Genomic DNA, 12,920 nt, shown 5'->3' on the forward strand with positions numbered 1-12,920 from the left:
TATATATATATATATATATATATAGAGGTGGAGGTTCAAACGAGAACTCCTATGATTTATGAGAACGCGAAAACAACCCAATAACCTCAAACTTTTTTGATTAATAAATTAACTCATATTAATAAGGGCAGTAATGTAATTAAGTAATTTTTATAATTTTTATTTTAATTAATTGTGATTATCCATTTTTTCCTGGATTGATCACGTTCGTTTCCATTCTCTTCTCTTTCCTTGTGATAATTGTGTGATTGTGTAAGCATAACCTATCGAAACCATGATCAATCGAGTGTAACCATAACCTATCGAAACCATAAGTAATCGTTGTGATAAATGTGTGATTGTTTAATCCTAACCGGTCGAAACCATGATCAAATTGAGTGCGCAAGTGATGTTATAATAGTGATATCACATGATTATTACACCCATATCATACCAAATTGTTTAGTGGATTTTGTCCGTAATCGTTGTGATAAATGTGTGATTGTCTAATCCTAACCTATCAAAACTATGAGTAATCATTATGATAAATGTGTGATTGTCTAACCCTAACCGATCGAAACCATGATGAAGTCGAGTGCGCTGTTATGATAGTGATATCACATGAATATCACACAAAATCGTTTAGTCGATTTCGTACGTAATCGTTGTGATAAATGTGTGATTGTCTAATCCTAATCAAATGAAAGCATGTTCAAATCGTAGTAATTGTGACAGATACCTTGAATAAACTATGTTCTACAGCTTCTTGTTGTTCGATTCCTGCATGCAAACCTTACAGCTTCTTCTTGCTGATCGATTCATGTTTGTTGTTTGATTTCCAGACTTTACAGCTTCTTGAACTTTGATTTCTCTTTGAAATCCTTTTGTTACCTTCTTAATTGATACCTTCTGATAAACGATAACTTTTGAATTAAGTGGATAACTCCAATTTTCAGGATTATATGATTTTGATTTCCATTATTACCCTTTCGAATCTCAATTTTTTTTGAATCGTTTTAAATTTAAATTTCAATTTTAAAAACCTTTTAGTTTTAATTGTTATTACAATATGTGATTAATAAAATGTTCATGCGTTCTCATAAATCACAAGGGTTCTTGTTTAAACGTTTCCATTTATGTATTAAGTTTTTAACAGAAAAAAGACAAAGACAAATCATAGAAAACTAAAATGGGTTGTTAGCATGAGAGGCCCAATACAATAGAAAATGTTACCATGGAGCCCACAAAAATACAAACCACACACAAGTCCTAAATCCATAACTCATAATAAAATTAATATAATCACATGGACAAAATGTTGTTATCGAGCCATAAGTGTCCAATGATTTGAAAATTGACTACATTTCCATTATTTGTTATTTGTCAAAATCCAATTAATGCACATAAAACGTTCATTTTAATGGCGGGCCTCACACATATATTCTAAATATCATTTACCAAAACGACATTTCCATCAAAAGTTCAAAATTCATCCTTTTAGGCAATCTACTCTACACCCCATGTTTAAGAGTATACGTATGGTGCAAACACAAGGGTGTGTTTAAGGGCCGTAAGGATGTCTGGTGTGTGTGTGCTTGAAAAACATGCATCCGTTGGTTTTTGAGTCTTGCTAAAAAAGGACCCGTACACAAAAAATAATCAAAATGTAAAACACAATATATAACCAGTTGTAAATTTACAGAATAAACGAAATTAAACAAATTCATATACAAGTTATACAGATTATTGCAATTTTAACCTGTTTATACACCGGGTATTAAACTAGTAAATGGTAGTGATGTAGTAGCAAGGGTAATTTAGGGAAAACACATGGCATGAGATGGTATGGAAGTGATCAAAATAATGTTTGATTGTGTAGTACAATTTGTTGACTATTTTTATTGGTCATATTATATGTTGATGAGGTAAGCTTGCTAAATATCAAGACTTTATCTTCCTAATTTATGCTTTACTAATATATCATCTACCACAATGACAAATTTACCCTTTCTTTATTCTTATCCGTACATATGACATATTTGTGCTATTTTTTCTATATAATATCAACTTGTCGATTTTTTATACTTATAGACTGGATGAAAGTACGGATGGATATGTTATATATAAATTCAATTAAATGTATTGTTTTAATATTAACTCCAATCAATTGATTGTCAAGGTATGAATATCTTGTAAAGGCTTATATTTTGAATTTAAAAAACAAATAAATATAAAAAAAATTAAAATTTTACGTCATCAAACTAGTTTTTATAGTATAATAACGAAGAGTTATTTAATTGGATGATATGTTGACATGATAAATATTTATTTGGTCGGCAAATCTGATCTTCCAATCCGTTTTCACACTTGTATTTTTGTACGGAACAATTAAAATAGTAAATTTCTTAATTTTATCTAGAAAAATGGACAAAATGCATAACAAACATGTTTATTTAATTTATATGTTTGATAAACCGATTGTTAAAAAATTTACATTTGAGTATTAATAGTTTAAAATATTTATTTTTTAATTTAATTTTATTATTATTATTATTTTTTAACCACAAGGGTGGTGCCTGATTGGTTTGAGCTTGGCTTTTTAGCAACGCGTCACTGCCCCAAGGCTATGCAAATGTGTTTTTCCTTTGTATGGTAGTATTCAGTGGCGGATCTAGAAACTATTATGGTTGGGGGCACACTTAGGAGGGTCGAAATTTTTTTGAAACCGAACAATTCGTCCGAACCAAAAAAGGTTTCGGGTTTTCATTTTCAGCTTAAACTGTTCGGTTAACCGAATAAAGATAACTGATGCGGTTGAAGTAAGCTAGGATGATATTCCGAAATCTTTTTCCTATCGGCTGGATCCCAAGGAAGATCGTTCAAATCAATTTCGTAAGGCATCGAAAGAGCAGAGCTCGATTCAGATGTTGATGCTTTCCTTTTAAAAAATCTTTCCATTTTTTTCTACCAATAACAATAACAAGATAAAAATCAATGGTTTAATAACATTTCCATTTGCCTACAAAATTAACCTAACATTTGAYATTTCYATTTGATTTGCCTACAAAATTAACCTAACATTTGAYATTTCCATTTGATTTGCCTACAAAATTGCCTACAAAATTAACCTAACATAAAGCATTTACCAAATCACCAATGRCAATAAGCAAACAACAAAATCAAAGTAATCAAAATTAAAGACTGGAATTTGAAATTAGAATTTTTACCCAAATTATTAGAGTTGCTTTGCTTCAATCCAGTGACTCCAGTCCACTGTCTAGTCTAAGAAAGCGCCGGAAGGAAGAACCGAAGAAGCAGGGCAGCAGCAAGCAACAGTTACAGCGATGAAGATTGATGAAGAAGAAGAAGTGGCGTGATTCGTGAACTGTCGCCTGACTCGTCTCTTGTCTGTCGTTCGTGTGAAGGCTGAAGCGGTGAAGCCGTGAAGGGCAGGAAGGGATGAAGGCGTGATTGTGAAGAGAGGGGCCTTTTACATCATAATGTTGGGGGCCCAATTCTATTAAATTAAAAATTACAAGTAAAAAAAATAAAATTGGGTTTTGTAAATTATTTTTGGTTGGGGGCCTAGGACCCCAACGAGTCCTTGATGCATCCATCCATGATAGTATTATTCTTTATCCTTTTTGCTTCATGATATTTTGCTTTGAACTTAAGACATAAATCTGTCTCATCCTTTATAGTTTAAAGATTATGTTTTTCGATCCCAACATATTTGATTAAACTAGTGTTATTATTTCAACTAATCTATTTGTCCATGACCATGTAAATCAAACTATGTCATCAAGGGGCCGAAAAATATCTCTCTCGAGATGAGAGGAGTGAATTTCATATTGCATGTACATGAATTTTATACAATTCATGTTATACCTAATATAGCCTTTATGATTACTCGGTCAACGGTAATGTTAGACTATATCAAAATATAACTCCTTATGTATTAGGTTTCAATGCACATCTCCGTTATAAGGATAAGAGTGTCCAACATTTCAAGACTCACCTTATGATGTAGATCTATGAGGTGATCCTGACTGTAGATCTTGTCCAACACTTATGTCCTAACAAGCGCATGTAACTCTGGTTGCACTCAGTGCACTTCCAACTTGAACTATAACCAGACTTCACAATAGTCTTTCTTTAATATCAGTCCCTTAGTAATAACCAATCAATGATAGTTGTAAATAATATTATTATTATATTTATTTAAGGATACTTAAACATGTTAATAGTGAACACAAAATGTAAATATTCATATTTAATATGCCAAAACAGACAGAAACATAACTATTATATTTTTCAAATAATTTAAAGTTTTCTAAAATTTACAGATTAGACTAACGTATTACACTCAGTCCTATCGAGCTAGTATGAGTATCATGCTTGTTTTGACTCACAGGCTTGCTTAGAGGGTCTGTTTGATTATTTTCTGACTGAACTTTGCATATCTTCACGTCATGTTGATCAATGATCTCTTGAATCAAATGATATCGTCTCAGAATATGCTTGGAGGCTGATGTGATATTGGTTCTTTCACTTAAGCTATGACACCCTCATTATCGCAATAGATCTCGATAGGGTCACATATGCTAGGAACCACTCCCAGTGAGATGAATTTCTTCATTCAAACAGCTTCATTTACGACGTACGATGTTGCAATATACTTCGATTTCGTAGTTAAGTCTACAATCGTACCTTGCTTGTCGCTCTTCCTGCTCACAACTCCAACGTTTAACACAAACATATATCTTGACTACGATTTAAAGTCATCATGGTCGACTTGGAAACTAGCATCTGTATACCCTTGAATACGCATATCTCTTTCTTGATTGTCATATAGTAAGAACATATCTTTAGTTCTTCTCAGATACTTTAGGATATTTTCCACTGCTACCCAGTGAGCATCACCTGGGTTTAACTAATATATGCTCGTCATGCTTAGGGCATACGAGACGTCCAGTTTAATACATAACATGACGTATATGCTAGAATCAATAGCCAAGCATAAGGAACACCCTTTTCATACGGTTCATGTTCTCTTTAGTACTAGGACACTAATTCTTGCTCGGTTGAATGTCATGTATCATTGACAAGTTTCCTCTCTTGATACCCTCAATCTTGAAATGTTTCAAGATCTTGCCAATGTATGTATACAAACTATTGCTCAATTATATTCCAACTACAAGATGCTTGTTTTAGTCAATAAATGGACCTCTATAACTTGCATATCTTTTAGGATATTTTGGATGCTTAAAACCTTCTGGTTGTATTAAGTACACGTCTTAGTTGAAAGTTCCATTAAGGAACACGATTTTAACATCCATTTATCATATCTAATTTGATTATGCTTGTTGGTTCATGGACCAACATCTTCCTAAATCAAAACGTGGCGTTGGCTGTTATGCTGTAACAAAATAAGTTGTGTCTTCTCCATCAACAATTGATTTTGGCGTAGTGATAAGCGCTTAGATCCTAACAAGTGGTATCAGAGCAGGTCACGGGTTCGAATCCCATGGGAAGCAGAATAATGACAAAGGCATGTTGCACAACCATTGTCTTCTAGCGAAGATCTTATTAATGTTGGCAGATGTTGGGGGGATTGTCAGGTCATTGACCAACATATTCCTAAACCGCAACGTGGCGATGGCTGCTACGCTATGTGAGACCAGCCTGTTTTTGTGAGACCCGTGAGACCAACATTTTACACTTGAAACTTCACAGCAAAATGCTGTGAAGGTGACTTTTTAAAACCTTCACAGTGTTTTTGCTGTAAAGGTTCGACTTTTTTTAAACCTTCACAGTGTTTTTGTTGTGAAGGTTACGTGTAAAAATGTGGTCTCACGGGTCTCACGAAAACAGGCTGGTCTCATGTGAACCCAACCCTATATATATATAGGGGTGAGTTCAAATAAAAACCACTCAATTTGTAAAAACCGTGAAAACCTCATTCAATCAATCATAATTTTTTATTTTGTTCATTTTTTTGTAATTATGAGAGGTTGATTAACCATTTTYATTGTGGAGGGTGTTAATCATGGATGTTATCATCTTCATTATTTTAATTTTAAAGAAATACATGAAACAATTTCATTAAAATTTCATTAAGTAGTATATGAAAAAATTTCATAAGATTAACGATGGATGAGAGTAGTTTTTACAAATTGGAGTGATTTTTATTTGAACGCTCCTATATATATATATATATATATAAGGTTAGGTTCTGGTGAGAAGACAGTTATGGTAAGAATGAATCTTCACCCTTGTATAAATTCTAATTACAAATCAACACTAATGAGATGTACCAGAACAATTCCCTTCTAAAACACAATTCATAGATGGACACGTGATTAAAAATAATCAAGGATTGACTTCTTTGCTTACGTTTTTCACCTTAACTTTTTTTCTTCCACGATCTTTCGTGTATATATTGTAAATGTCATTTTGAATCTCAGCTATAACACAACAAAAGCATGCCAAATAACATTTTTTTGATGTACCATTTATCAAAATAAAAAAATGGAATAAAAACACATACATTTCTTTATTCAACAATTTGACATAGAAAAGTTAAACCTGGCCGTCTTCTTTATTTATGTTTTCAAGTTTAGACAACTTCTATAGTTTTCAATTAATTGAACATGCTTTTTTTCCTATTTAATAATTTGTATACGGACGAATATTAACTGTCATAATAATTGAGGTTAGTTGTGGTGGGACCCTCATCTTGTGTTCAGTTTCCATATGGGCCCCTATAAATTCTTGAAATTGGCAAAGGCTTCCCTATAGTTATCCAAATATTAGTTCACACCCTTTCTTATGAATAATACTTCAAAACGCCCCCTTTCAAAGATAGTGTTAACCACAAAGCATATTAGTTAACTCATGATCGTTAATATCAGAGGTTAGCAATCCTTCATAGCACCGAATAAGTTCATGAAATCAACTTCTTTATATCTGTGTACGTTTTTGTGTTTTCATTGCTGGATTTTGATGACAAATTTATTCTATTATACTGATATTTTTAAAACTTAGGATGTCAACGACAGATGACTTAATGATGTTCTGGAACATTTCGGTTTCTTGTCTTGTCTCTCATATTAATTAAAATCAGTAATTACGGATATATCACTTGACCCAGTAAAACATTCGATTCTTAAAGGGTTAACCCATGATGCAAATTACCGACCTTGTTAAGATTTAAACCCCCTAATGTTAAGATAATTAAAAGCCTTAATTGCAATACAGGGTATATATAAGTTTAATAGTATTTATTTAGATCGTTACTAAAATAAACGAAACTTCAAGGGGGTTATTTGCAACTATCCTAAAGTACATAAGATAGGTACCATGGTATATGAGGTGGCATTTATAACTTAATAATAAGAAACACACAGATTAAAGACGTAAGGTACGTAGAATTATATCGTTTTAATGTTTTTTATGAAAGACGTAATGTTATATATTATTATCGTACATAATGTTTCAACTGTGTTGACAAAGACGTGAAAATGATAAGTATATCCGTACGTTACCCTTTTTTCTGTCCGTGGATAGATATTTCTATAATCTAGTTATACATTTTGTTTAAACGAAGTAAAATTAAAATGAGAACATACAAAAAAGACTAATAAACTCAAAAAAAGATTGAAATTTCATGCAAATAAGAAAATAAAATTGCAGTTGAAATTGTAATATAATTTAAATATATAGCTAATTACGGGTTGGTCTAATGTACATATATTAATCAAGGACTTGACAACCATATTAAATCCGTAGTATAGAAAATCATCAGGTTCATCGGGTTGTGTTGGGTTCAAATTACCCCAACCCAATAGATGTATTATAATATATTTTTGTATCAAGTATGTGTAGGATTACATCGGGTTGAAGTTTTTTAAGTTTTTCGGGTTTGGTTGGCCAGTATTTTGAGCACCCCTAATTCCGTCCACATAAATTCTATTTCTGTATTAGAATATATTAAATTTCTTGTTATTAATTAAAATAACTCCTGCTTTTTGAAAGAAAAAAACTGTCAACCATATGAGACGATCCAACTTAATTATATTTCGGATTTCAAACCTACTATTTTCCATATATTATTGACTCCTTATTAGCTAATACTGAATGCATGAATCTTAAGTACTCTCCAATACCTAAAACAAAAATAAGATCTATAACCACATGAGATTTTGATTGACGATTAACTCAAAATTTTGCATCTCTAATTCACTGTCATCGAGAAACAGTTTTAAATAGAATTTCCTCATTGAGAACTGAGGAATAACCATTTGCGACAACAATAATCTTGGAGGAGTTGCATTGAAGGATTTCATTTACGTTTTTTTTTTCTTAAATGTTTTACACATTTGTACATATACGGTTCAAACTTACATAAAAAAAATAAAATAATCAAAATATCCTCAAATAAAATACACATGAAACACTTAACGAAAGAGTTTTTAACAACACATCATCAGAGATAATGACTAAATTTGTAAGAAACTAGAAAGGTACTCGTGCAATGCAACGATATGCATCTTGATTTTAATATTTTATTTTATTTTTTATCTCAGTCGATGTTATATTATGATCTTATGTGATTTTGAAAAAGCTTTGATGTTTTTATTTTTGAACAAAATATAAATTTGAAGATATCATAACAATTTAACAAAAATATATCGATATTAGTTACAAATTAACTATTTAAAATTCATATTTTTTGTGTAATTTTTTAATTCAATTTTTTATTATAATTTAATTTAGGTTCAATAACGAAGAAATTTATATTTGATTTATTAATATAATTTTCTTATATACATAATAATTAATTATTTTGTTATAACTCGATAATTATCCTAATTATATTTTAGAATTTCTATATTTTAAAATAATATATTTATCATATATTTGATTATATTTATCAGCGGTTAGTTACACGAATTCAAAAATTGAGCTTTAATAAGTTGTACATATGCATAATTTAATTGTAATCTTGAATTTTAAGTAATATGCATCAATATATAGTACTTCATGCATAAAAAATGGTTTTTAAAAGTTTTTGTCAAATGCTTTGTAATATAGTATAGATAGGAAATTAAGGATACATAAATTTAAAATTATAGGGACTTAATCGGAAGATTTAACAAAGCATATGGACGAAAATTGTAATAGGATGATACTTTAATGATGATTATCTTTTTAAAATGGTTTGACTTTTAGTGGTGTGTTGGAAGTGGAAAAGGGTCAACCATCACATTTTATACGCAAAATACGCCTTCTTGTACTTCTCCACCTCTTATCCTCCTCCTCCGTACATCTCTTTCTCTCTCTCTCTCTCTAGACTTCGTTTTCTCTACATTTTTCCAGCACAAAAGTCAATTCTCTCTCTACTCTAATTTCTCCTCCATTTTCAAAACCCTCTCTCTCTCTCTCATTCATACCCAAATCATCATACAGAAAACGCCCCCATTTGGGTGTGTTGAATCTTGAAAATTTGGTGTATGTATCTATATATGCATGTATCTATGTGTTGAATATATATAAGATATAAATAATAATAGAATAAATTAATTTAAAAGATGATGATGAAGGGTGAGCAAATGATGATGATGAAGGTGGACTATTCAAAGTCAAGAAGAAAGCAGTTTGGAAACCACCATAAAAAGCTTCCATCTTCATTCTCATCATCATCTCCACCTTCACCTTCATCTTCATCATCCTCTCAAAAAACCATGGGTGCAGAAACAGCTTCTGATAAGCAGGAGGTTGTGGATTTGAGTGCCATGTCTTTAGACACCCTCCCCATCACTTCTAATCTCAATTTATCCATCATTCTCATCTTGGATATCTCCAACAACAATCTCCAGGTATCCATCCATTTATATATACATACATATATATATATATATACACCCTTCTTCTTCTTCGGAAAAGAAAAAGTGCATGCATGTCTTAACTATATATTATGTGCAGGTAATACCAGAGTCATTGGCAGCAAGATTGACGAATATGGTGGTGTTGGATGTTCATTCAAATCAACTCAAGACTCTACCAAATTCAATTGGTTGTTTGGCAAAGCTCAAGACTCTCAATGTTTCTGGAAATCATCTCCAATCCTTCCCAAAAACCATTGAAAACTGCAGGTTTTTTTATATATTATATGATGTTTCCTTTCTCTACCTTGATGTAAATAATAGTTGGGATGATGATGATGATTTAAGAGAAAGTGTTTGAAACGTATAAATTAATGGAATTTTGTTTGAAAATTGAATTACAGAGCACTGGAGGATTTAAATGCGAATTTTAATCAGCTGACAACACTGCCGGACACCATTGGATTTGAGCTGATCAACCTCAAGAAACTCTCCGTCAACTCCAACAAACTCATTTACCTCCCAACCTCCACCTCTCACCTCACCGATCTCCGCCACCTCGACGTCCGTCTCAACCGCCTCCGCTCTCTACCGGACGACCTCGAAAACCTCATCAACCTCGAAATCCTCAACGTCAGCCAGAACTTCCAGTACCTCGATAAACTTCCCTACTCCGTGGGCCTCCTCATCTCCCTTGTCGAACTGGACGTCAGTTACAACAAGATCACCACCTTGCCGGATTCCATGGGCTGCCTGAAAAAGCTCCAGAAACTCAGCGTCGAAGGGAACCCTTTGGTGTCTCCACCACCGGAGGTGGTGGAGCAAGGTGTACAAGCAATCAGGAATTTTATGAGTGAGAAGATGACCGGAGCTCATCAGAACTCCCCGAAGAAAAAGTCATGGATCGGGAAACTGAAGAAATATGGAACGTTCAATGGACTCCGAATGACGCCGGAGAGAGAAGGATACATAATGCCGAATTACCGGACGATCGACGGACTTGCTTCTCCGAGATACATGGGGATGTTCTCGCCGAGGAGGATTTTCTCGCCGAAAACCTATTTTTCAAGATAAAAGAACAAGTTTCGTGGTCATTTTGTAAAATAAAAAACTTATGTGTCTATCTTTTTTGTATTTTCATTTCATTTTCCTTTTTTATTTTTAGTGTAACTTTTTGTCTTCCTAGGTGTGTTCTTGCCTTTCTATTTTTAGAAATGATAATGTGTAAAACATATGTATATAAATTTAGATCTAAAAATTAAAAGTGTAAACTAAAGCTATATGAGTCTAATAATTTATTTTATGAATTATCATATCAAAAAGATACTGATGAAGAACCACAAGAATGATGTCTGATTGGTTTGAGCTTGGTTACAAAGATCAAAAGTACCAGGAGTTCTCAGGTTCAAATCCAAGAAGAAATAAAAATTCCCTTGTGACCATGGAGGTTCAAATACGGTGACTCCGAACTATCTGCAAAGCAGTTGGTCGTCCTGGGATTAATCGGCTCGCATAGCGAATTGGATATCTCATGTTAATAAAAAAAAAAGATACTGATGAAGTCGAGCCATCGAGCCTACTGTGAGTCCAATTATAGCTGCAATCGGACTCACAAACGGGTCAGACATTAATTATACCATCATTTTCATGATCAATTCGTGATAGGTTAATGATTTTACGTTATTGAAACAAAGTCCAATTCAGACTTAGAAATAGGTCAAGTATTAATCATACCATCGTTTTCGTTACTAGTTCATGATGTATTTATAATTTTACGTTACCGAAAACATTATCTACGACCTGAAAATTATTTAGTAATAAAAATATAAATTTAATGTTTTTTTTTCTTTTTATTAAAATGATAATGTTATTAATGAATTAGGTTGTAGACTATGAAAAATTGAACCTAAGGAACTACGTGTTTTTATTTTAAACGGCGTAACCAATTAAATATATGTATATAATAATTACGTATGAAAATCAATCGTGTTGTGAAGTTATTTTATTGACCAAAATTTATTCATATTTGAAAAACATGCCAACGAGAATAGACTATTGATTTAAATATATTATATAAAATCAATATATCTTTTTTTAAAATAATATAGAGGATTCGAAATATACGTGTCCTTTTTTTATTCAAAAACGATATATTCTCGAATCGGGAAAATAGAAAGGATGAAAAATGGAAGGGAAAAAAGATTTTATTTATGTTCTCGAAATAAAATGGAAATAAAAGAATTTTTCATGTTTTTAAATAAAAAAAAGGGAAAAAAGATATTATTATTATTATTACAAATATATGTTTTATTTTTATTTTTTCAACACCTTGTATTTAATTCTGATAGGTAACTTTGTATTCTTGCTTATTTATTTTCTTACATTTTAAGACGACCCAGAAAGTAATTGATCACTTCACGATATTTGAAGGAAAATTTTCTTTTCTGTTTTCTTCTATGGAATATTTATAACACTTCTTTTTATTTCTTTCATAGAAAAGGTCTCGAAAACACAAAGAAAGAGTATAGAGAGTATGGAGGTGTTTGGGATTGCTTATAAAAACAACTTATTAACTTATTCCAGACTCGGTGTGACACCGGTAATAAGCATTTTTGAGTATTTGGATAAACAGCTTATACCGGTGCCAAACCGAATAAAGAGTTTTTGAAGAAGTTAAACCGTTCTAACTTATAATAAGTTGATAAATGATTTTTGTAGAAAAATATAAGTTGTTTCAAATAAGCAATCATAAACACCTCCTACATATCTTTATTAATTTCTAGGATTTGAAACAAAAATACTTTAAATTGGATGATAGGGTGTAATTTTATACGTTATTTAGATTTAAAAAAGGCGAGACTAATTGTATCCTTATCGATTGTTATTGACACCCCTACCTCTACTTTAATTATTATTATTATTATTATTTGTGTTTTGTTGTTTTTATCTTTTGTTTTATTTTAAAGAAATTTTGATTAATATAAGTTATTGATTTTTTATATATTATATTTTAATTAACATGAATTTTTATAAATGCATATTTTCTTTTAATAT

General features: G+C 31.6%; 1 protein-coding gene across 1 annotated transcript; it reads left to right on the forward strand.

Annotated features, from left to right (window-relative positions):
* Positions 1-9,572: 9,572 nt before the first annotated feature.
* Positions 9,573-11,067, forward strand: LOC112507885 (plant intracellular Ras-group-related LRR protein 6-like). Its single transcript, XM_025112627.1, has 3 exons — positions 9,573-9,860; positions 9,967-10,136; positions 10,271-11,067. The coding sequence occupies exons 1-3, from the start codon at positions 9,573-9,575 to the stop codon at positions 10,938-10,940; spliced, it is 1,128 nt and encodes a 375-aa protein (XP_024968395.1). The 3' UTR covers positions 10,941-11,067.
* The last annotated feature ends 1,853 nt before the right edge of the window (positions 11,068-12,920 follow it).

The sequence above is a fragment of the Cynara cardunculus genome, assembly GCF_001531365.2.
Source record: "Cynara cardunculus var. scolymus isolate 2C chromosome LG 2, CcrdV1, whole genome shotgun sequence".
In the NCBI taxonomy this organism is placed as follows: domain Eukaryota; kingdom Viridiplantae; phylum Streptophyta; class Magnoliopsida; order Asterales; family Asteraceae; genus Cynara; species Cynara cardunculus.

What these genes read in the sequence shown, in the direction of transcription:
- LOC112507885 (XM_025112627.1), top strand. Translation starts at nt 9,573, where the DNA reads ATGATGATGAAGGGTGAGCAAATGATGATGATGAAGGTGGACTATTCA. An exon ending in TCTCCAACAACAATCTCCAG is followed by an intron (nt 9,861 to 9,966) that starts GTATCCATCCAT and finishes TATTATGTGCAG; the next exon opens with GTAATACCAGAGTCATTGGC. An exon ending in AAAACCATTGAAAACTGCAG is followed by an intron (nt 10,137 to 10,270) that starts GTTTTTTTATAT and finishes ATTGAATTACAG; the next exon opens with AGCACTGGAGGATTTAAATG.